Source organism: Alligator sinensis, unplaced genomic scaffold, assembly GCF_000455745.1.
Source record: "Alligator sinensis unplaced genomic scaffold, ASM45574v1 scaffold535_1, whole genome shotgun sequence".
Taxonomy (NCBI): Eukaryota; Metazoa; Chordata; order Crocodylia; family Alligatoridae; genus Alligator; species Alligator sinensis.
In genome coordinates, this window is record NW_005842157.1 from 1,842,538 (window position 1) to 1,867,216 (window position 24,679).

Consider the following 24,679-nt stretch of genomic DNA (forward strand, 5'->3'; position numbering starts at 1 on the left):
AACAGGGCTGTCTCTCATATAATATAATTCAGGTGTCTTTCTCATGTATCCAAGACCAGCTGCACTCAGCTCCTAACAGGAAGAATACCAGTGCTTGAATAGCTTAAAAATGTTTATTTTGATGAGTTTTAACTTTAGCTAGATCTTCAGAAACTGCTTGTACCATTCGTTCTGTAGTTTTCTTCAAGCTGTTTGCTGTGTGTATGGCATGATCCAAAGCAGAGTTTAAAATCTGTTGGAAACCAATCATAATCAAACTGTTAGATATTTATTTCCCTGGTAATTTAAAATATCCCTTTACATACAAAACAGAATTGTATTGTGTTTAAAAAATGAGACACAACATTGTCAAATGACACCTGCAGAACTGTCCTGCAAACTCTGGGGGAGAAATCAGGAGGCAGAGATTAGGGGCAGTCTGGGGATGGTGCCATAATCTAAACAGTAGGGCTGTGCGAAACACTATTGTTTCACTTCGATGTCTGTTTTACTGTTTCAAAGGGACAGTGTTTCATTTAGTTTCGAAGCACTGTCCCGTTTCCTTTTGTCAAAACTTTAATTGTTTGACATTTCGCCCATAGGCTATAATGGGGAATCATGAAAATGCCTAAAACTTGGTCATTTCTTGCCCGATTTGAATGAACATTACAGGGATGGTAGCCCATTCTGAGGCCATAAAGCCTGCCAAGGAGATAGGTGCAGAGGTTTCTGGGAAACTGTACCTCAGACTGGTCAAACCAATAGTCCAGACACTTGCCAGCAGCCTCCTGTCATCCAGTGTGTAGGTCAGGGGCTCGCACCCCTGGGAGGGCTGTGGGGCTGTGCCAGACTCTTGCTGGGGGTGCAAGCCCCTGGATCTGAGCCCTGATGAGCGGAGGCTCAGGCTGCGGCAGCAGCAATCTTCTTCGGTGCTGAGTGCAGCCCGCACCCAGCACTGGTCCCAGGTGAACAAGCAACCTGAGCCTCCTCTCATCGGGGCTCAGATCTGAGGACTCGCACCCCCAGGAGGACTGCCGGGCTGTGCTAGATGAGAGAAAGCTCAGGCTGCCGCCTGGGACTGGTGTTGGGCATAGCCTGCACCCAGTTCTGGGGAAGATTGCTGCTGCCACCAGTCCTAGGTGGCAGCAGCAGCCTCCTGTCATCTGGCACGCAGATCTTGGGGCTTGCACCCCCAAAAGGAGTCTGGCACAGCCCCGCAGGCCTCCTGGGGGTGAGCCCCCAATCTGCACGCCGGATGACAGGAGGCTGCTGCCTGGGACCGGTACTAAAGCCAAGTAATCCTGGCTTTGAAACTTGAAACATTTTGGGTGCCCTTGTTTTGTTTCAAAGCTGTTTCAAAGCTTTTTGTTTCAATTCGATTTTTTTTTTCTGTTTTCAGCTCGAAACATGTCGAAACAGCTTTGAAACGAAACACCCAGTGAAATTTTGCACAGCCCTACTAAACAGGCCCCCAGGGCTAGTTAACTGTAGAGCAGGACTGCCCAACTGGTTGCCAGTTGACCACATCCAGGCCCCAAGCCGTTAACCTGTGGCCGTCGGGCTCCCAGTTCCCCCATGGCTCCAGCTCCTGCTGCTGCCACCACTGGAAACTTTGAGCTTAGGAGGCACCTGAGGACCCCATGCAGTACAGCAGGTTCACACCTGCCGTGTGATGCTGGGGTGGAGGGCAGCATATGGCAGTGTTCAGGGCATGGGGGATCTGGTATGGTGCAGTGGATGGTGCCCACTGTGTGAAGCATAGCATGGTGTGTGGCCCTGGGGAATGTGTGGCCCCCAGCTATTCAAAAATTGAACAGCCTTGCTATAGGGCAAGAAGCAGCTCAAGACTGCCATCATGCAGACGTGACAGCCATTTCCTGTCCCCCTAAGCTACCCGTTCTGAACTGTCCATTTTAGAAGCTAAGCAGGAAATTCTCTGCTCTGTCAGTTCTCTCTGTGGCTTAATGCAGAAATTATTTAGCATGCGTTTGTCTTAAATGTAGTAAATTGAAACTTATTGAAGCTAAGTGAAAAAGTTGTTACATGAGTTTGGCATAGGTTGGTAAATTGCATGCATTTGTATTCAAAAGCCAGTGACATTCCCCACCCCACCTTGTTAGACAACAAGTGCAACACAAGTTATGTCATTTGATAGTATCTATATAGAATTTTAAAGACTGCCACTGAAAGTCAGTCTGACTTATTCCCCCAAGTTACCTGGATATCTTTGAAAATTTCACCTTCAATTCTTACCTTTGTCTTGGTATCACTGTTGTATCTATTTCCAATCACTGAATTACTACTGTGAGTCTTCCTGATGGCTAAATATTGAGGTGAAAGGATAACTGTATCATACATCCTTGAGAACAAGGCTTTGGGAACCTCCAAGTTTTGTCTAGAACAGAAAACATGGAATATTCATACAAACATTTTTTGTAGTGACCAAAACAAAAATCCTATTTTTAAACAATACTACTGTAATTTTTTATATTGTATTACTTGTTTAATAATAGCAGTATTATTGGTGTGTTACATTTATGCTATGTATACTGCAATTACAGACTGATAGTTGCTTGATGTGGGAGTAGGGAATCTGGTGTTATAGACAGGTATGTTCATTAGAACATGCAGTAGTGCCTCCTTTGAAAGAGAAGGCACTCAGTATTAAAAATGTTTAATTTGGCATATGTCTAAATTATAGTAAAATCCTATTTAATATAAAATTATAGCGGGTTTCTATGAGCAGATAAAATAAAGAACCACTTACATTATCAAGGGAATTAAAAAAACAAAAGACTAGACTATTTTAATATAAGTACTGCAACTCATTGCTACAGACATCTGTCACAACCTGGCTTGCTTGATTAGAACAAATCTAATAATGTATACAATTTTTCTCCTTTTATATATTGTGCTTTCACTAGCTACAATTTTAATATGCAAAACAGAATTGCATACATGCATACCAGTGCCTTCCATGCATGCTGCATCTTTTAATAATAATTTTCTGTGGTAATTTTTATAGAAATCAACTGCTATCACTTACTGTTCAAAAAGTCTGCGTACAAATTGATCTGGCTGTTTGTTTCTGGAAACACTTTGGGCAGCAATTCTTTTTTTCTCTGAAAAAAGAGATGACATTTTGAGGCCATAGTCATCAAGTAAGGTACTGTAAGTCTATAGGAAATTATAGCTAATTTTTCATGTATGACAGAATAGGGTTTTGTGGGGTGGCTTTTTTTTTGAGTGGGGGGGAGGAGGAGGTTGTATATGTTCTCAATCTGTGTAGCCCACTACACTAATGAATAGACAAATTAGCAATGCACTTATGCATGAACAATATTAAAATTGGAGCAAGTATTTCTGGTACAAGCAGATATCCTCCTGGAAGATCTTCCTTACAAGAGAAACTCTCCCAAGAATAAACTTCTGTACACTACCCTCTTTGCCTGGTCTGGAGGGGGGAAAGGGAACAGCACCTGCTGTCCCCTGCCTCTTCCCCTAACTGTGGACTGGGCTTTCCCTCAGCCTAGTTCCTGGGCTCAATGGCTTCCCCTTGCTACTGTTGCTGCCCAGCTGTGTGATGGGGAAGGAAGGGTGACTTCCATGCTGGCAGTGGCAGGAAGCAAGCTCAGGGAAGCTTTTCTTGTCCCAGTAGCCAGCCCTGCTGGCTTCAAAGGCCACATATGCTGCCCAGCTGGGTGGCACATATAGCAATTTAAGGGTGCCTATACACATGCAGTGAGGCTGCTTGGACATACTGTAACTAAAGCCCCCAGAGCATCATATGTATTCGCATCCCCACATTGAAAAATGGTGGCAGGGGTGGATTAACTAAAGCTCAAACAAGCTTTAGTTAAAGTGCCCCTGCCACTATTTTTCAGTGCAAGGATGCTGAAACGCATGTCGCCAGAGTCTGCTGGAATGTAATTACCATGCTTCAGCAGACTCCAGTGTCATGTGTATCAGCGTTCCCGCTCTAATTGAAGTACCCCCTCCCTCCTCCTAGAGCATGTGTATAAATGCCCTAAAAGCCTATAAGGCTAAGAGAGCCCTCCCAGAAGCAGTTGGACTGGGGAACAGACTTGTCCCCATCCTCGCTCCCCTCTCAGACCTGGTCTTGGGAAGGTGCAAGGAGCAGGGAAAGGGAGACAATTACAGGCTAAATACCTCTCTTGTTTCTTCTTTTGGAAACATTTCTAGGAATGGACATTTCTCAGAAGTTTCCACTGCTAGAAATGAAAAGTTTTGTTTTTTTTTCCCTGGACCAACTGTGTCTCTGCAGAGTTGCACAGTTAGTATTTCACTTGGTAAAAACAGTGATAGATTTTTTTTTTTAAGTGCTATCCTACAGCCTCTGCTTTGGGGATTGTTCTGTGACATAACATTTATTAAACTAACTGTTTTTCTAATCAGTCATGGGGAGCAGTACAAAAAGCATCTCCTCTGCTTTACCCATTGAATTAATAAATAACAACAAAAATACCTAGAAAAAGTTTTATCTGCCAATTCAAGATGTTAAGACTCTTGCAATCGTTGCTGTTTTTCTTAAAAGCCCAGATTGTGTCTAGAGGTAATATATTTTGTTCTTTCCATGCTCTTTTAATTAGTCTTTTATTCATTAATCCTTTCCCTCCATTATTATTTGTGGGGTTTATAAACTGCAGAAGTCTGACCAGTGTCTTTAATAGCTTCCTCTTCTATGACTAGTAAAGAGATTCCAACGGTCCTCCACCTATTGCAGGCAAATCAAAAGGAAATCCCAGGTATCAAGTTAGTAAAGTGCCTAATATTTGGATACCAAGACAAAAAAGGGAAAGCACTTAAAGACTATTCTTAATTGATATTTTAATACAATAAAAGCTGCCTTAACCAGCACCTTACAAGCCAGCATGCTCTATTAACCAGCATGCCGGCTTGTAAGGTAACAACGGAACTGGAAGTGCCCACTGTGGCACTTCTGGTTTCGCTGAGCCCCCACAGCCCAGGGCATAGCAGCCTGTTTGGGCCTCTCAGTTAACCAGCATATTTTGTTATGCGGCACCCCCCATTCCCCGTGGGTGCCGATTAAAGCTTTGGCTGTAATTAGTAAAAACAAAAAATGGCTTGGTGACCAATCAAAGTGGCATTCTATGAAGCGCACAGAATCCTTCATAAAAATATAAAGCCCATTTCCTAGATGCATTTTTAAACATGCCAGTAACAATGCTTGCTTCTGTATTGTCCAACCAACAGTGTTTCAAAACGCTGAGCTGTCTCCCTTGCCTTCTCCTAGACGCATCCATTCCTTGATCAGACTTCAGTTTAGTATTGTACATTTCAATATACTGTCTACACAAAATCTCTTTTAAAAGTTGGTGCTTGTACTGTGTAGACTGCACACCAAACATTGCACTGCAATTACGTCAGTGGTATTTACCAATATTATCTTTGATAGATTCCTGGGTGCTTTCATTTTTTTGACAATGGATGCATATATTTGTACTCCAATCCCTGGACTGTAATGATGCTGAGGGCAAAAGGAAACTAATGACAGCACAGCATAATCATAACAAATGCATTAATTCTATGTAGCACTTGCACAGCATTTTATATTTCAAAATCTTGGTACTTAATCTAAGTATTCCTCCCTGTGAAACATGAGCCAGAGTGTTGAGAGACTTCAAAAATTGCTTTGAGTGATCAACATTTCTGAAAATAATCAGGCTGTCTGACTTGTTGAAAATCATACAACATGACAGTGGCAGAAGCTGGAATAAAAAAAAAGATTAGTTTATTTTCATAGAACACTGCACAGTGGCCCAAGAGCAAGTGGTAGTTGGCATAGTGATACCTAAGATTTCAATATTTGGAACATGTTGGTAGAAAACATAAGGTGCCATCCTGTCTCACCAAGGGACTGCTATAACTGACCAAAAAAACATGCGAGTCTCTAGGGTCTGTTGCTTACACTAGGAAGCATTTGTGTGACCTGAAAAGGGATTCTGCTTTGTTGCAATATATTTAGTCACACTGTACTCATGAGTTGAATTGCTCATGGGATACACTCAGTGTGTGCATATTTCATGACCATAGGTTTACAGAAGGACTTTCCAGAGGACAAGCAACTATTTATATAAAGGTGGATTTCATAATCTCTCCCTGAAAGATCTATACTATACTGAATTGGTCAAGCCAACTTGAGCACTGGCATTAATACAACTCCAACTGTTTATATGGAAGCTGAGGTTTTCCTTTTGCCATTACAGATATAGGCTGTAATACATAAAGCTTGGCTTGTGGATAGTAGTCTTCCAGTAACACGCTATACTCACGAGGTGAGCTGAGATTTTTGTTTCTACACATGGCACAGGACTGAATAGATTCTTTGCAGCTCCCACATTTAAACCAATCTCTGCTTCCTGTGTTGTATCTGAAACCTGAAAATAAGTCATGTCATAATTGTAAAAAAACCAAAAAAAATTACACAGTAAAAAGTTTTCATACAAACCTTTTAGTAGTTTTGACATCATATGTACCTTTGGTTTGGTGTGGCTTATAACTTTTAGTCTTCTGTTCCATAAAGTCATCACTTGGTGAATTAACGTAAGAAACACAGTATGAGATGTCTTCTGAATCACTGCCTAAATCAAAAGTATCAGAAGATGCCTAAAATAAAGTTACAGATAACATGCTGCATTACCTAGTCTATCTATGTATCCCTATGGCTTCTACCAGCATCTGATCAGAGCACCTCGCTATCATGTAATGAATTTCTTTTCTCAATATTCTTCATATGTATGAAGTAGATCCATTTTCTAGATAGAGAATTCAGCCTCATCATATTAAGCGACTTCCCTGAAGACACAAAAGACATCTTTGAAAAATCTGAATTCAGTTCCCATTTTGACACATCTCAGGTGTTCTTCTACAAAATGAGCCTTCTTCCAGCAGGCAGTCCTACTGAAGTCAGACTCGAGGTATGTGGTTTTTGTGTTTTAATGGTTTAAATGCTAAGTATTGGAGAATTTTCTAGAACCACTGAAAGTGAAGAGGATCATGAAAGAAAATGTAAGAATAAGATAACACCTTGTTCTAACACATTCACATAATAGTAGTACTCGCAGAAGTACCAGCGCTTGCATATAATCTCTATATAGACATCACAGAGAAATGAATATCAAAGGTAATTCAGAGAAATAGGAAGCCCACATGCTCAGATCTGAAATCAGCCCCAAAAACCACTCAAGCCACCAGAGTACTCTCAAAGAGAGTAGTACTCGACAGCAGAAATAAACACCTGTTGTCCAGACTCCAATGCCAGTCTTAACTAAACTACTGACAGACCTAGCATCTGCCTTACTCTGAGACAGGGTGGTCTCTGATGGTGTGGGTCCAGTGGAGCTATACTGCTAAGGTGGGATATGAGGGATCAATATGCTCCCAACCCCAAGTAGGGCAATGAATGCCATAATGAATGAGTTTTCTTATAAAAAGCCTCTACCCTACAAATGACAATGATCATTTAAAACCTGTTCAGTTTAATAGCCTAACCAGTTAAGTTTGAAAGAAGTCCACAATCTCTTTTAAAGCCTCTGGGAAGTGCTCAATGTGTGAGCGCAGTTGTGAACATGTACAAAGACTTCTGTGTGCATATCAGTATACTTCTAATTCTGGAAATTTTGCAGCTGCAGTGTTGGAAGTTTATCCAAAAATGTCATTTTAGTGAGTGTTAAGTTTAAAAGGTCCATAAACATGTCTTCGTATTCTGCAGACCTTGTAAATGTTACAGTAACTATGCATCTTACAAGGAACCAATATTACACAGCTGTGGACATTGTGCCAATGCTACTTACTCAGATTAGTATCTGATAAATCTAAATCCATTGCTTTTTCCTGAATGAAGGCTGAATGCTGTCTGCTTACTGACTTTCTGCCGTCGGTTTTTCTGTTCTCCATGTTTTTACTTCTGTATGTTAAAAACAGTACAAGGATTAGATTTTAACAAATAGATAAAAACCTTTATGGGCAATAAGATGTACATTAACATCTTCTAATTCATTCATTTAGGAAAAAGTTTGATTCATAAAGGAAATATGTCTGAACAAGATTACTGAGCTTTGAAGGACAAGATGAAACCTAGGAGTTTGAGTAATAGCTAAACAAAAAATCTAAGCTGTTAATTGCAGCATGAGTCATGGCAATAAGATCTGATTCATCTTAACTTTAAAAAATGAGTAATCCTTTTCTTGTTAGCAAAGCGCATAAATGTTTGTGCACAAACGCATGCATCTGGGCATGCCTTTACCCTAGACAAGTACACACAAATAATGGTAAGGTGACCAGGAACGGTTTAAGTAATCAGTCTCTTAACCAACTCACAGCATTTTTAATATTCTTAACTTGTTGTATTGCTTAAGAGATTATATTCAATTTATACTCACTTCTTAACATAAGAGCGAGGTATTCTGTTTGCCTTATTTGACATTTGTGTTTTCAATCTGGGATGTATGGTATTATCGTATTCATCTGGACAGTTTTCTACTATTTTATGAAAACAGTGATTTGAGGGATGGACTAAATTTCCTGAAACGATTAGAAAAATTAATTGAATAGTAAGTAACTTTTACCAGAATTATGAAATGGTAAGATTCACTGAATAAACTGAAAAAAGTCTGACAGCCTTTTGCTTTTGCTCCTACCTTGCTCTTGCAGCACTTTTAGATGAAGAATGTTGTGCTCCATATTACACACATTTGAAAGCTTGGCTTTAGATGGAGATTTCATTTGCCTAAAATTTAAACTGCTGATTAAATGAAACCAGATTTCATGAGAGAGAATTTCTACAAGTAAGAGAACTGAGCTGAATACTTGATGTCTGTCTATATAACTATATATACTCGGCTCTTTTCCCTTTGATTTGTCATTATTAGGGTAAGCCCTGTGGCTTCTATTAAATGTTGGATTTTGTTTTAAATATTTTTAAATAATTAAATAATTCATGATTTAACAACCATGGAATGAATTTATTTCTGTGCAAAGGGCCCACAGAAAACCTGTGACTTACTTATGCCCTTTACAGTAATATGTAAGTGGAATTTAAGCCTTGGATAGCTCTCCTGGACTAAGATGCAATTTACTGAGTGAAATCATGTCTCTGTTGTAAGTGACAGTTTAATGTTTTTTCACTAACATCAGAATTTCACTTAATGTGATTAACTGCCTGTGCATCAGGATGATGATATTTTTGCTACCAGCTCTTCCCTTTGGCTCCTGTATACTCAAAGGCAGCCACCTTAACTGTAAGATGAGGCCATTGCAACTACTTAAATTTCAGACAGTCACTGTATGAACACATTTAGAGTGTAAATAATTACCTGTGAATATGCACAAGCATTTAGCTGTATTATTTGCAATTAGTAAAATACATGAAGTGCTTACTTACCCTTCGTTTTTTCCTTGATCGGTAGTATGGTTGTGACTTAACATAGGCTGCCTATGAAGTTCTAGCCCTCTTACCCCATTTTCTTCCTCAGGTGTAAGGAAGCGCTGCATCACAAAGAACACACGGTACTTAAGACATACTTATCTGCACTGTTGTGTTTATCTCAAGTATAATATAAGCAACATTTATTTATTTTGATATCTCTTTCTGTGGCTTCAGCAATACTTTTTCATGCCATCAGTTATCTTCAATTTGTTTTACCACGCACTCACAATTCTGGTTTATGTAAAAGGACTTTGGGTGCGAAGGTGAAGGGGACAGGGGCACATCTGGTGTTCTCAGTCCTTCTGGTCAAGAGGAAGGTCCCTGGCAGGAGTAGACGCATCTTGCAGATCAATGCATGGGTGCGCAGGTGGTGGCACCGGCAGGAATTCAACTTAGACCATGGGATGTTGTTCCAAGAACAACTGGTAGGACTCCTAGGAAGAGATGGGATTCACCTGATGGAGAGGAAAGAGCATCTTTGCAGACAGGCTCGCTAACCTAGTGAGGAGGGCTTTAAAATAGGTTCACTAGGGGATGGAGACCAAAGCCCTGAGGTAAGTGGGACACCTGGAGGAAGCATAAGGAGGAGGGGGCAACAGGGAAGGCCTATTCTTCCTGAGACAGTTTGGCAATCGGCTAGTTACCTCAAGTGTCTGTACACAAGCACACAAAGCTTGGGAAACAAGCAGGAAGAACTGAAAGCCCTTTCACAGTCAAGGAACTGCAATGCAATTGGAATAAACAGACTTGGTAGGATAGCTTGCATGACTGGAGCACTGTCATGGATGGGTACAAACTGAGAAGAGGAGGAGTTGCTGTATATGTAGAAGAGCTGTATGATTGCTCAGAGCTCCAGTATGAAACAGGATATAGGCCTGTTCAAAGTCTCTGGGTTAAGGTTAGAGGGGAGAGCAACAATGGTGATGTTGTGGTGGGTGTTATAGACCACCAGACCAGGAGGATGAGGTAGATAAGGCTTTCTTCAGACAACTAGCAGAAGTTTTCAGATCACAGGCCATGGTTCTCATGGAGGGCAATATAGCAGTGCACAGGAAATACAGGAAGTTTTTGGAGAGTGTCAGAGCCATGTTCTTCTTCACCTGCACTCACAAACACAGAAGAATTGGTGGGGGATGAGGGATATAGAAGTGGCAACTTGGGCAGCAGTGACCACCAGATGATAAAGTTCAAGATCCTGACAAAAGAAAGGAGAGCAGCAGAATATGGACCCTGGATTTCAGAAAAGCAGACTTTGACTCCCTCAGAGAACTGATGGGTGGGATGATGACTAGGAAGGAGAATAAGAATATTGCTCAGTCAGGCAGGGATGAAATCGGGCCAAAGCACAATGGGAGTTGCAGCTAGCAAGGGACATAAAGAGTAACAAGAAGAGTTGCTACACTTATGTTACCAACAAGAGGAGGTTCAGAGAAAGTGGGCCTCTAACTGAATGCAGGAGGCAATTTAGGGATAGATGAGGAAGAAAAGGCTTAAGTACTCAATGCCTTTTTTTATCTTGGTCTTCACAGGCAAGGTCAGCTTCCAAACTATGCACTAAGCAGCACAGTTTAAGGAGAAGGTGAGCAGGGCAGTGAAAGAACAAGTTATGGACTACTTAGAAAAGCTGGACATGTACAAGTCCATGGGGCCAAATGCAATGCATCTGAGGGTACTGAGGGAGTTGGCTAATGCGACTAGAGCCACTGGCCATTATCTTTGAAAACTCATGGTGACTGGGGGTGGTTCCAGATGATTGGAAAAGCACAAATATAGTGCTTATCTTTAGGAAGGGGAAGGAGGAGGATAAAAGGAACTACAGACCAGTCAGCCTCACCTCAGTCCCTGGAAAAATCATGAAGTAGGTCCTCAAGGAATCCATTTCAAAGCACTTGGTGAATCCATGCTGACTGCTCCTGATCAATTTCTTTTCCTCCAAGGGCTAGTCATGCCTGACCAACCTGACTGCCTTCTACGATGAGGCGACTGGCTCTCTGGATGCAGGGAAAGCAATGGATGTGATGTACGTCGACTTTAGCAAGGCTTTTGTTACGGTCTCCCACAGCCGCCTTGCAAGCAAACTGAGGAAGTATGGGTTGGATGAATGGACTGGCAGGTGCATAGAAAGCTGGCTGGATCATCAGGCTCAACAGGTAGTAATCAGTGGCTTGAGGACCAGTTGGCAGCCGGTATCAAATGGAGTGGTCATCTGGCCAGGTGCTGGGTCACTGGAAACTGGGTAATGTAGTCCCAATTTTCAAGAAGGGGAGGAAGGAGGACCCAAGTAACTATAGGCCTGTAAGCCTCACCTCGGTGCTCAGGAACATCTTGGAGAGAATCATCAAGGAGCACATCTGTGGCGGGCCAGCAGGGGAAATCATGCTCGGGGGCAATCAGCATGGGTTCATCAAAGGCAGGTCCTGCCTGACCAACCTGATTTGCCTTTTATGACAGTAGCTAAATCCATGGATGATGGTGTTGCTGTGAATGTAGTCTTTCTAGACTTTTTAAGAAGGCTTTGACACTGCCTCTCACCCCATCCTCATCAATAAATTAAGCGACTGTGGCATTGATGCCTACACAGTTGGATGGGTAAAAAACTGGCTGATGGGGCGCACCCAGAGAATAGCGGTGGATGGGTTGCACTCAACCTGGCGAGATGTAAGCAGTCGGGTACCCCAGGGCTCGGTCCTCGGGCCCGCACTGTTTAACATCTTCATCAGCAACTTGGATGAGGGGGTGGAAAGCACGCTGTCCAAGTTTGCTGATGACACTGAGATGTGGGGCGAGGTGGACACACTTGAAGGGAGAGAGAGGCTGCAACTAGATTTAGACAGACTTCAGAAGTGGGCAGATGAGAATAGGATGGGGTTCAACATAGACAAATGCAGGGTGCTGCACCTTGGGAGAAGGAATCCACAGCATACACACAGGCTGTGGCGTTCCCTCTTGAAAGCACAGAGGCGGAACGGGATCTTGGAGTCATTATTGACTCCAGGATGAACATGAGCCGACAATGCCAGACTGCAGCTAGCAAGGGCAGCCATACCTTGTCATGCATCCAAAGGTGCATCTCAAGCCGGTCCGGAGAGGTGATACTCCCCCTCTATGCGACTTTAGTCAGGCCACAGTTGGAGTGCTGCGTCCAGTACTGGGCGCCGCACTTCAAAAGGGATGTGGCCAGCCTGCAGAGGGTTCAGAGGAGGGTCACCCGCTTGGTGAGAGGGCAGCAGGACAGGCCCTACGAGGAGAGACTTAGGGACCTGAACCTGTTCAGCCTCAGCAAGAGGAGGCTGAGGGGGGACCTGGTGGCTGCCTACAAACTCATCAAGGGAGATCAACAGTAAATAGACAGAGCCCTTTTCTCCCCAGCACCACCTGGGGTGACAAGGAACAATGGTAATAAGCTGATGGAGAATAGGTTTAGGTTAGAGATCAGAAGGCAATATTTTACAGTTATGGTGGCCAAAATCTGGAACCAACTTCCCAGGGAAGTGGTCCTTGCCCCTACTTCGGGCAAATTCAAGGGAAGGTTGGACAATCGCCTGTCTGGGGTCTTGTGAACCCAGCATTCATTCCTGCCTGTGGCAGGGGGTCAGGCTTGATGATCTGTTCAGGTCCATCCTGACCCTAGCTACTATGAAACTGAGTGCCCTAGGAGTCAGTCCTGGGGCCAATTTTGTTCAGTATCCTTATTAACTATCTGGAAGATGGGATGGAGTGCACCCTCAGCAAGTTTGCAGATGACACCAACCTGGGGGTGTAGTAGATATGCTGGAGAGTAGGGCTAGGATTTGGAGTGAACTGGACAAATTGTAGGACTGGGCCAAAAGAAAGCTCAGGAGGTTCAACAAGGACAAGTGCAAAGTCCTGCACTTAGGATGGCAGAATCCCACACACCGATACAGGCTGGGGGCCAACTGGCTAAGCAGCAGCTTTGCAGAAAAGGACCTGGGGGCTCCAGTGGATAGTAAGCTGAATATGAGTCAACAGTATGCTCTTGTTGCCAAGAAGGCTAACAGCATGCTAGGCTGCATTAGTAGGAGTGTTGCCAGCAGATCGATGGAAGTAATTATTCCTCTCTTCTGCACTAGTCAGGCCACATCTGGAGTACTGTGTCCAGTTTTGCACCCCCCCAAAATACAGAAAGGATGTGGACAGGTTGGAGGGAGTCCAGTGGAAGGCAATTAAAATGGTTAGGGGGCTGGGACACATGACTTGTGAGAGGCTGAGAGAATTGGGCTTATTTAGTTTGCAGAAGAGAAGACTGAGAGGGGAATTTAATAGCAGGCTTTAACTACCTGAAGTATGGTTCCAAAGAGGATGGAGCTAGATTGTTCTCAGTGGTGAGAGATGATAGAACAAGGAGCAATGGTCTCAAGTTGTAGCAAGGGAAGTTTACGTTCGATATTAGAAAAGAACCTCTCTCACTGGGAGAGTGGTAAAGCACCAAACCAGGTTACCTAGAAATGTGGTGGAATCTCCCCATCCTTGGAGGTTTTTAAGGCCTGGCTCAACAAAACCCTTGCTGAATGATCTAGTTGGGAGATGGTCCTGCTTTGAGCAGGAGGTTGTACTAGATGACCCTGAAGTTCCTTCAAACCCTAATTTTCTATGATTCTATGACTGCACCACATTTGTACATAATCTCTATTGCTTAGATAAGAACACAAGAGGTGAAATGACTTTTAGAGTAACTTTCAAAAGATCTGGCATGGGATAATGTTTTTTTCAATCAAAGACTTTAACAAATGGCCCAAATAATCCCATTTAAAACTAAGCAGTTTTTTGTGTGCTTTTCCCCTTAACACCTAACCACCAGAGAGAGCAGGTTATGGCATAAGCAAGCACATGTCCCCCCAGGGAAACTACACCCACCCATCATGTTTGTTTCACAATCTCAGACAGAACTCCCAGAAAATCTGCTCTTCAGTTTGAATCATCTTACTTAGCAGTCAGTATGGCAACGTTGTGATATATCGTACTACCTCAGGACAACAACAGTCAAACTGCCATAACACTGGGACAATTAAATATCATCTACTTAAATTACGCCTTGCATAAAATAGTCATGCTCAATCCAGAAAATATTCACTTAGTCATAGAAGTACTTTGTACCATTACATCTGAAGAGTTCTTATTTGCTAGTAATCTGGCTTCTTCCAGAGGCTGAGTATCTTTTTCATAGGCAGATGCATTTCTCTCTTGTAATCTTAACTGACTAGGGGGAAAAGCAAATTTCACTTTAAAAACATTGTTTCTTGTAACATCAGTAATATCATTGCCTCCTGGTTCTCTGAAACAGGAGGACTTAATGTGGTAGAGCCTTTGCTGATCTGTTTGATAATGACAATAGTAGTTATTTTAAATATTGACATCTCTTCTATAATGCAAACTACTGCAAAATGACTATAATAAATAATCTTGCCCTGGTACTATAGTTGAAATAGCTCAAACAGTAAGTATTTTCAATCTGGAATTTCTATGATAATAATCAAGACTTCTGGTTGCGTGCTCTGACGCCCCAAATGAGAGTCTTCTGACTTCAGGGGATATTTGATCAAGCCTCATATACCCCATAAATGTGTACTTACACTTGAGTGAAAGGATCCCAATTGTCATTATATAAAGAAAGCAGGCAGTTTTTCTCTAGGGTCACCTCAGTTGCCCAACTTTTTTTTGTGCTCTCATCCTTCTTTTTATCAAGGAAGTTCACTTCAGTAGCTGTCCTTCCTGGAGGATCACTAATGCTTGAGACTAATTCGCTCTGTCAAAGTAACCATATTATAGACACCTTAAAAAGTTACAATACATGCCCATGTATTTTGTTTCTACAGTCTCTAGTGACTCATACTCAATAGTTCTACCCTTTAAGTTTTAGAGGAGGACTCTTAAATTCAGATGGCATTAAAAGCAATTAGCATATTTTGAAAGCATTTAGTGATCTATTATTTGGTCAAATGTGGAACTATGGGAAGCAGTTACATTTCTTTACAATTTTATAATCCAAGTCCAAATGCTACCATATTCACAAGCAAACTGTGATTTTTGTGAATCTTGTGCAAGCAGAGTCTGTATTTTCATACTTTTTCTCAATTAAATTGTAACAATTTGCAAAGAAGAAAACTTTCACATTTTCAAAAGTTTTAACTATCTTTTTGTGAATCTGAATGCATATGTCATTTCTTTCCCAGTGCAGTTAATTTCACCAATGCTATAGTCACATTTAGATTTTCAACAACATGACTAATGAGATAAGGGAAAGACTCAGATAATTAGTTCCACTATACACATTTCTGGAACCCCTTGAAGTTAATGGGCTTTGTCCCTGTGTAACTGAAAAAAGAATCTGGTCCCTAAATTGTAAGACTTGAGGAGTTACCTCAGGAAGAACAGAACAAGATGAAATCACAGATTCACATGCAGAGAGTGAAGGAGATGTTAGAAGCCTTATCTGTGAAGAGGAACATCGACTGTACAAGTTATCATCCATTTTCTCTTGCACATCTTCAAGCAGCATTCCAAGCCTAAATATTTCTCCCTCTACTTTTCTAAACCCAAAATACAAAACACAAAATATTATAATCACCACTTCAATAAACTGTTCTTATTCTTCACTGAAATACCAAGGTTAAAAGAAAGTGGTCACCATCTATAAAACAAAGCCATAACTCAAAATATATTTAATTAAATCTTCAAGTACTTGAATAAACATATTGATTATAGTGTGGCTCTAGTACAAGTAATACATTAATTATAACTAGGATACATAAGGTATTATCAATTTCTTACCATATTAAATACAGTGTAATTGTATTCTGAATATTGAAAAGTTTTGACTAGGATATAAATAAAGTTATTTAATAATGTATTTTGACAGACTTCTTTCCAGCATAGAATTAAGCACTGCAATTTGCCATCACCTTTCTAAACTAAACTAAATTTTAGCCAAAAAAAAGTTTGGGCTGAGATATATAAAGGCATTTAGAACCCTATCTGCCTCTAAGTACTGAAGTACACCGTTTTGACACTACTGACATTTTCAGAAGTTCAACTCAGCTGTAGGCTGACTCCATTGGCACCAAAGGTTTTTGTTTAGCAGTGGTTGCAAAGCTGCTCCGGTTAAGTGTGGGACAGCACCAACACAAGTAGCTCAAAGGCCTAGTTCAAACTAAAGTTCTGCTGTTTTCAAATGATGCACGGTTCATCACTAGACTCAATCCTGTAATCACTCTTAGAGCACACTAAGCACCTTTTATCTGCTAACTCTTGCATCAGGAGCGTCAGAGGCCACTGACAAACAGAGCGGCAGTAGAATGTCTGCAGTGGTATAAAAACTAGGGCTAGTATTAGAGAAGTACTGAGCATAAGCACAAGGCAAACGGGATTTTATCTGTTAGGGTATGTTTTAATAGTTTAACTCCAGGAAAGGGCTTGGGGCAGAGCATCCAACACACTGGGAAGTGCCTTTCTCCACGTGTCGTCTAGGTGCACCAAACAGATACCCACTTAGGTATCTAATCCCTTCACTCCTGGCCAGTTTAGGTAGCAGTCAGATAAACATGATCACTTCTGATTATCCCTTCTTTAAGTTCTTTATATACACTGAAGGTAGAGCCTACTGTTTAAGTTGGAACCAAAAATTCCCATGGGCAACAAGATACACAGGAGCCACCCACAGCAACATTGAGCAATACATAAATATCATATTTACTCAAAACCAAGATGAGAATTCCCTCCAAACAACACAGAAAGGAAAGAAACTTCATCTTGGATTTGAGTACTGGCCCAGGGCAGGTGGCAGCTCAGCTTGCACTCTGGCTTAGTGCTGAAGACAGAGCTGAGCCCTCACCTGCCCCAGGCTGGAACGACTCCTTTGGTGGGGAGGGGGCACACTGGGGTAGACTCCAAGATGGGGGACAGGACCTGCAGCCTGTTCCCCCGTCCATTGCTTCCCATGGCCGTGCCTGCAACCTCATCCCCTGCTCCCACCTATAGTCTGCCCCCAGCCTGTGCTCCCCCCCACTCCAGCTGCCACTCCCCCTTTAGCTCAAACTCTAGTCCCTCCAACCTGAACCTGGTCCAGCTGGGAGCTGCTGTTACCTCTCCAAAGCTGGGCTGCTACTGATTGCCCCGGAGCTGGAGCAGAAAGTAAGCGGGGGAGGAGGAGGGAGTAGGGAGAGGTAGGTATTGCTGGGGGAGACAAGAGGCAGAGGGACAGGGTGGGGGGCAGGCACAGGGGACAAGGGCTGGGTGGGTAGGAAGTGAGGGGCAGGCAGAGGGGCCAGGTAGCAGGAGGCAAGGGCAGATAGCAGGGGGACATGTAGAGGGCAGTCACAGGGAGCCAGTGCTTTCCAAACCACAGCACTAGGGGGATGAATTTAAGGCAACCTTCCACTAATTAGGTTCTATACATGGAAAATTATAACAAATTTATAATTTTCCCTGTACTGGATCTAATTTTTTTGGGGGGAGGTCATTTTAAAATCAAAGCTGTGTTAGATTCAGGTAAATATGGTATGTTTAAGTGCTTTAAGATCTGATTGTTTGCATTTAAAAAAGCAATTATAGTATGTATCAAAGCACTTTACAGCAATTGATAAGCATAAATATCCAGTTTTAAAGGTTGGAATTCTCTCTCTCAGAGAAGGTTCATATTATAAACGTAATACAGAGACCAGAGACTCAGGAGATCAGGTGTCAGTTTCCGTTTCTGCTACAGAGTCCATATGTAACTTTGCTAAGAGGCATGGATTTCTTACTGTGCTATCTTTTATTGGACCAATTACATAGCTCGAATAGAATTAGACAAGTTTCTGAATGCAACATAGTCTTAATCTGATGAAGAATGTCTTGCATTCAAAAGACTGTCTGACTCCATCCCAACTATGCAATTGGTCCAATAAAACATACCATGCTAAGAAATCCATGCCTCTTACATGTTTCCTGGACCATCATGCTATAACATCGCTCTAACATAATCATAACTTTGCCCAATCACTTAGCCATCCTCACTTTCTCATACATAAAACAAGAACAATAATCTTTACTTGACAAGAATTTTGTGAGGGTAAATTAATTAATGTTTATAAGATGCTTAGATAATGGGAGCACAAACAAGTACACGTACTGTTTAGTAGCCATATCTCTGACCTGTCAGGATCAAACTCGCCCACACTTATGGGGTTGTGCTTGTAATTCTGTAGCTGTAAACCACGATGTTCCTCTCTAGTGGCTACATATTTCCGTTCCAATGCATCAAGGTATCCCTTTAATTGCTTTAACACCTTAACAAGTAAAAGGTAATTTATTTTGAAATTACTTATTTAGCAATTTGTATTGATCTACATTATAAGCCTAATTCTATTACTACTGAACAAAATAGTTTCACTGCTGATTTCACTAAAAGCTTCTTATGGGCATAAATTGCCCTATCTACTCATGAGGTCTTGCTCAGACAAAATTCCCAATAACTTCCATAACAATTTGACTAAAGGTCTTCATAAACAGTTTCAGGTTGAGATTTATGTAATAATTTAGAGCAGTAATGCTCAGTCTCTCTGGGCTATGGGGCCCAGATGAGTGGTGTGGGGTTGATCCGTGGGCCTGATCCCATGTGCAGGGTCAGCATCTGGGGTCGATTTGCGGGGTGAGAGATGGCAGCATTAATTGCCGCAACTCCACCATCAAATTTCCAGACTCATGGAGAGCCCCATGGGGTGGATGACAGCTCTGAGGGCCAGAGGTTGAGCACCACCAGTTTAGGGAATGTAAATACTTCATGAAAATTCAAATTTTTATCTTGGCATTTTTTATACTACAGTAATTTTTCCAGGGATAGAGCAAAAAATGTTTCATTACCAATATAATATGACTTAATGAAAAAGTTAAGTTACCATACTTATAAATCTAATGCCATTTAAAGCACATTTACAATAACTGAAAAACATTAAAAACGTGAATTTACCAGACAATGATCTTGTGAAGATGGGGCCTGTGTTACATGTTTATAAAAATCTTCAACCTTCAACAGAAAATTGGTAACTTTAATATATGATTGTAGACTTTCTAAGCAACTAAATATATGAGCATCAGCGTCAAACAGACTTTTAATAAAGCTCTTTCATATATATTACTTCAGCTCTCAGTTGTTCTGTTTGTTCCTTTAGCATTTGAGACATCTTTTCTCCTTCTGTTGTTTTTTGCAACAAGTTAAGATTTAAACACATTTCTCCTGCTGCACCAGGTGATGGTAATGCTGTGATAATTCTCCCAGATTGTAATCCTACATAACATCATAAAAATAGAGGATAAAGTATCAGTTGAAATTTCCAAATAAAGCTTCCCTGATTACATAACATAAAAATAAATCAGCCATAACCATGTAAAACGAAGAACTTATGTTATTTGCAAAACCAACATAAATTCAACTACTTGACAAAGCTACTTAGGACAAACCAAGTACAGGTTGTGCAGAATAGTTAAGAGAATGAAATATAGATACTTCAGAAAATATCCCCTTACCTCCTGAGTGAATGGCAAAGTTTGGATTAGGAGACCCTGCAGGAGGATATCTCTGTTAAGAATATATAAAAGGGCCTTTAAAAAAATAAGAATAAATTTCTATATAAATAACTTAACTTGAAAACTGTTTTAATACTGTGTATCCATGTAGAAATTAAGTAGGAATGGTTAATTAGAAACAAGCAATATGCAAAAGGTATTTTGTTTAATTAACATATTGAGACTATCAGGTATTTGCATTTAAAATATTCATATTCATAGAGCAGAATACAAATCTAAGTGGTAATCGTGGTACATTTATGAGACATTATTTGCTACTCCCGTTGTACAGTGTTAAACTCCTAAATCTCTTATGTCGCCAAACATGTCTACAAAGAATATGTACAAACAAAAAGAATACTAAGCGGTAAGTTGCTTAGTAGACTATGCACACTTCCTATCACTCTTAGAGAAAAAATAAGATACTAAAAGTCTCTTGAAAAATGTATTCAGTTTTATAATATTCTGATAGATTTACCTTATAATCAAATCTCAGGTGATCAATATGATTCTGAGTTTCGGCCTGTTTTGTCAGCATCTTGCATTCATCCAAAGTAAAGGGAAACAGTTATTACTGTGTTGCAATACATATTTAATACATTTATACACTAAGGTACTAATCCTTCAAAGAAGAAAAGACCAGATTTATGTATATGAGTAGTCCCAAAGACAGATGCTGCATATGAAAAGTGACCTTTAAATGAACTGCTGTTTACAATAATAAAGGAAATCCTAAAATACTGGATTAAGTAATTTAAAAAGGGACCCACAGTCAGTCAATAAAGGTCATCACAAAAAAGGTTTGGGGAGTTAAAAGGGCAACAACAAAACCACCAATGGCTTACACAGAATCAAGATCAGGCACACTATTAACATATACTTTTAATTATTGTTTTAAATCCTAAAAATGTAAATCTACTATCCCAGTGGTATTCAGCCCTCCAGCCCTGTGAGCTTGATGATTGGTACAGGGCCAGTTACAAGCCAGATCCTGTACCCCAAATCTGGCAGTGTCAGCCCAAAGTTGCTAGGCCATGGACTGAAACTGCGTACTGGCGTGATCTAGAATACAGAGCCACATCATCCAGCCTGTGGGGTTCCCCACAGGTCCAGGAGTTTGGCAGTAGAGGAGCAGCAATAAATGCTGCCACTGTTCCCCCGCTGCAAAATTTCCAGACCTGTGGCCATGGGCTGGATAATAGTTCCACAGGCCAGAGGCTGAGCAACAGTAAAGGGAGTTAGAAACACAATATTTTGCAAAGGTTTGGGAATCAAAAAATTAAACTGACTATAACCAGTTTCATAGCACTTTGACAGGAAACATTTAAATTATAAATCACAGAGATATTCTGTAATCTTATCAAAGGTTTCTTTTAATTAAAGCTATAGCCTAAAAGCCCAGTCCTGAAACTCTTTACTCACGCAATTAATTCTTAAATTAATAGAATTGCTGGCTACTGGAGGACTGTTTGCATAAAGAATGATTTGTGTTGAGCTTTGCAGAACACTGCACTTAATTTCCACTGACATTAATATTTTATGAAATCCTAGCCAGCTAGCTGAAAAGATCTCATTTACCTCTAGCTGTTGCCCTAGTTCAGGAATACACATTTCCTTTTCTTGAATCTTTACTTCACTAGAATCAAAATAATTCATAGTTTCTAAAACATCTTTCACAACTGATGATTTCACAAGCAAATTGGGGGAGGATTTCGGGTTTTTTATTATGGGAATTGATTTATTGTTATTTCCTTTTGGTGTTTTAACTTTTGAAGCAACTTTAGAAACATCAGGAAGGCAATAATGAACTTGGCCTTGGCCATATTTAAATGCATGGGATGACACTGTTCTCTCAAACAGACTTTTTTGATACGCATGCTCTTTTCCTGTGTTTTGAAAGCTGTTTGTATCCTCAGTCCCAGTAACTGATTCAGAATTCTTCTGTATAAGCTCTCCCTCATCAAAATAAGAAGTAGCTCCCTTTTCTATAACAAATTTATTTTCATCTAGTAAATTGTTATCTCTGTGAACAGCTTCAAATATTTTTTCTTGCTTTAGGAAATTATAATCTTCAAAGGACTTTGCCTGTGCTTCTGCTGGTAAAGTGGGCTTAGTGCATTCTGAAATCCTCATTTTATTCAGGATAGCTTCATCAACACTTTCAGTAAGAGAGGTCTCTGGGATAGTCTCACAATCAATTAAATGGTTTGCACTCAATAGCTCATCTTTGGAAAAATGACGCAAAAGAACATCAGAAATTTTTGAGTTGGCGAAATGTTCATTTCTAACTGGGATACTGAACACTCCAACTGTTAATTCCTTCTCAAAAGATGTTCCACTCACTAGAGCATCTCTTGTCATTTCAGTTTTAATTCCACTTGCCCTTGTAGCAGGTGGATGGTAAGGAAACACCTTTTCTTGAGGTACTTGTTGCATTTTATAATTCGTCTCTTTTAAACGGTTGCTAACTTCTGAATAGGTTAACTGTAAACAATTATCAGATTTCTTTTCGATAAGTGTACAATCCTTCAAGTTATCTGAATCACTGATGTGTTTGTAGGTTCTTTCCAAGTCTCCATCATAAGGTAAGTCTTCTTGCTCCTCATCAGTTGCATCCCCAGAATAGTCACACTTGTCTAAGACTATGTTATTTGCTGGGTTTTTCATCCAGTCAGATAGCTTGCTTTTACCCTTCCTGGTTGGTCCACTTTGATAATATGCCATAAGAATTTCACTGACTGTCAGTTTTCATGTACATTTTGTGTCAGCTTTTGCATTACTGCATGTATCAGATTCTGTAAAATATGAAAAGTTAGGGTGGTCTTTATGTACATTAGAACCATACCTAGGCAAAGCACACATTTTAGATCACAGCCTGTAGTTATTTTCCATACAAATTGCCAGTAGACTTTAGTGGGAGGCATGCACATGAGGAGCCCAATTCTCTTTTACTTGGGTACAAAACTGGATCAACTGTGCTGAATCCAATTTGATTTTTGTTTAAATTATATCGGAGAAAAGAGGAGACTCAGACCTATACCCTACAGCACCAAGTTAGTTGGTCCTTGTTAATTAATCCACCCCTAACATTTACAAATTGAATCAAAACAGACTAACTTGGTAATGGGGTCAGGAATAGTACATAATGTTTATAAAGCTACTTTATATTTAACAAGATCTAGGCAAGCATAACATTGATCTGTGTTTTTCCTATACAAAGGACTAAATCCTGTCTACACTATAAACATAGAAGTAGCTTAACCAGCCGGCTGAGGATTTCCCTAATGTTTAGGATTCACTGGGTGGCTTAGAGCTCGTGTAGGCAGGCTTCTACTCAGGCCTTCCCCCTCTAACCCTACCCTACAACAGTCTTTGGAGAAGAAGTGGTGCTCTTTAAATTGCTCCTTGTTAGCAAAGGCAGACAGAACTTGGACCAGAGAAGGGATACAAAGAAATCCTGAAACAACTACATTCTGAATTACTGCTAAACTACTACAGATGCAGAGTGGTTCGTCGTTGCAAAAAAAAAACCCAGCTTTTCTAATTCGTATGAAATAAAAAGTATTTTTAATCTCATTCATACTTTATACTATTATTTTCACCTCTGTAAGTGTTGTTATTTATGGAGTGCCAAAGGACACTGTACACACATGAACAGAGACAGAAAGAAAATGAGTTGCAGCCCTAGAAAGAAATGGAGACAGGAACTACCTCTGCTTTTGATAATCACATGTTCTAACTCTGAGAGGTTTACTCTCTGCCAATACTTTCAAAAGGATTTTGGGAATATGCCATGCCCCAATTTAGCAAACTTGACAAATGATAGAATAGGCAAACTAAGGGCAAAATTCACCCATCAAGCCCCATTTCTTTCTGCAGCATTGGTTCGAAGCGTTTCAAGAGGGATTTTCAAAAGAGATGCTCAGTTTCATTATTGACTTCAATTTTATTCTTTGGAACAAAGAAGTTTCCTAGGCATCTGCGTGCAGCGCTTCGCAACACAGGGACCTGTTCTGTCCTGGCGAGCGCTATATTGATGCTGTGGTAGGAAAGGCCTCCTGGCTGCGATACGGGGATGCAAAGCAGGTGCATGTCTCCCTGCCGCACCCCGGAGTCACTCTGGAGCTGCTGTGAGCCCTTCTCTCGAGCAGAGACGCAAGAAGGAAGAGATGGGGGAGGGGAGGGGAGCGGGGGAGCGGTAGCTACAAAGGGGACGCGGCAGTGACATGCGGCGGGCGGATGAATTTCTCTCCCTCACTCCGCGCCAGCCCCCCCCCGCTTTTGTGTGTCAGGCCAGGCACCAACTTACTTCCCAGCTTTTCTCGAGGCAGCGGGGAGGCTGCGCCGACCGGCCCGGGGCCCTATTGCTATCCCCGCGGCTCGTCCTGCTTTCCCCGCGCACGACTGGCGCCTCACCCCCACGCAGCCGAATGGCCCCTACCCTCGCTCCCGCAACCGCGGTGCCGGGTTACGCGGGGCCCGTCTCCGGTTACAACCGCTGTAACCCGGCACCGCCGCCCCATCACGCCCCCGCTGGCGCCTTAGCTTATTCCTACCGCCCCTGAGTGAAACCTGGCTCCGCCCACCGTTCACCCGGCCCCTCCCCCGCCCCGCGTATCCTATTGGTCAGAGCGAATGATGCCGGTTTCCGGGACGGGAGCTGGACCGTCC

The 24,679-nt window shown here is 41.4% G+C and overlaps 1 protein-coding gene across 7 annotated transcripts; it reads right to left on the reverse strand.

The window, feature by feature from the left end:
* Window positions 1-10: 10 nt before the first annotated feature.
* On the reverse strand, window positions 11-24,529 carry AKNAD1 (AKNA domain containing 1). Of its 7 annotated transcripts, none has more exons than XM_014520828.2 (20): window positions 24,318-24,529; window positions 22,352-22,803; window positions 20,487-20,546; window positions 19,970-20,021; window positions 19,582-19,730; window positions 19,413-19,469; window positions 18,599-18,732; window positions 15,828-15,996; window positions 15,040-15,212; window positions 14,564-14,666; window positions 9,404-9,507; window positions 8,661-8,749; window positions 8,403-8,544; window positions 7,815-7,927; window positions 6,498-6,602; window positions 6,294-6,398; window positions 5,399-5,488; window positions 3,026-3,101; window positions 2,233-2,374; window positions 11-232 (listed from the first exon to the last, which is right to left on the reverse strand). In XM_014520828.2, the coding sequence occupies exons 2-20, from the start codon at window positions 22,730-22,732 to the stop codon at window positions 104-106; spliced, it is 2,373 nt and encodes a 790-aa protein (XP_014376314.1). In that variant the 5' UTR covers window positions 22,733-22,803; window positions 24,318-24,529; the 3' UTR covers window positions 11-103. The 7 variants fall into 7 exon arrangements, 5 of the variants coding, with proteins under 5 accessions (XP_014376314.1, XP_014376311.1, XP_014376312.1 ...); XM_014520825.2 differs by having other exon boundaries at window positions 21,587-22,803; XM_014520826.2 differs by lacking the exon at window positions 5,399-5,488 and having other exon boundaries at window positions 21,587-22,803.
* Between the last annotated feature and the right edge of the window lie 150 nt (window positions 24,530-24,679).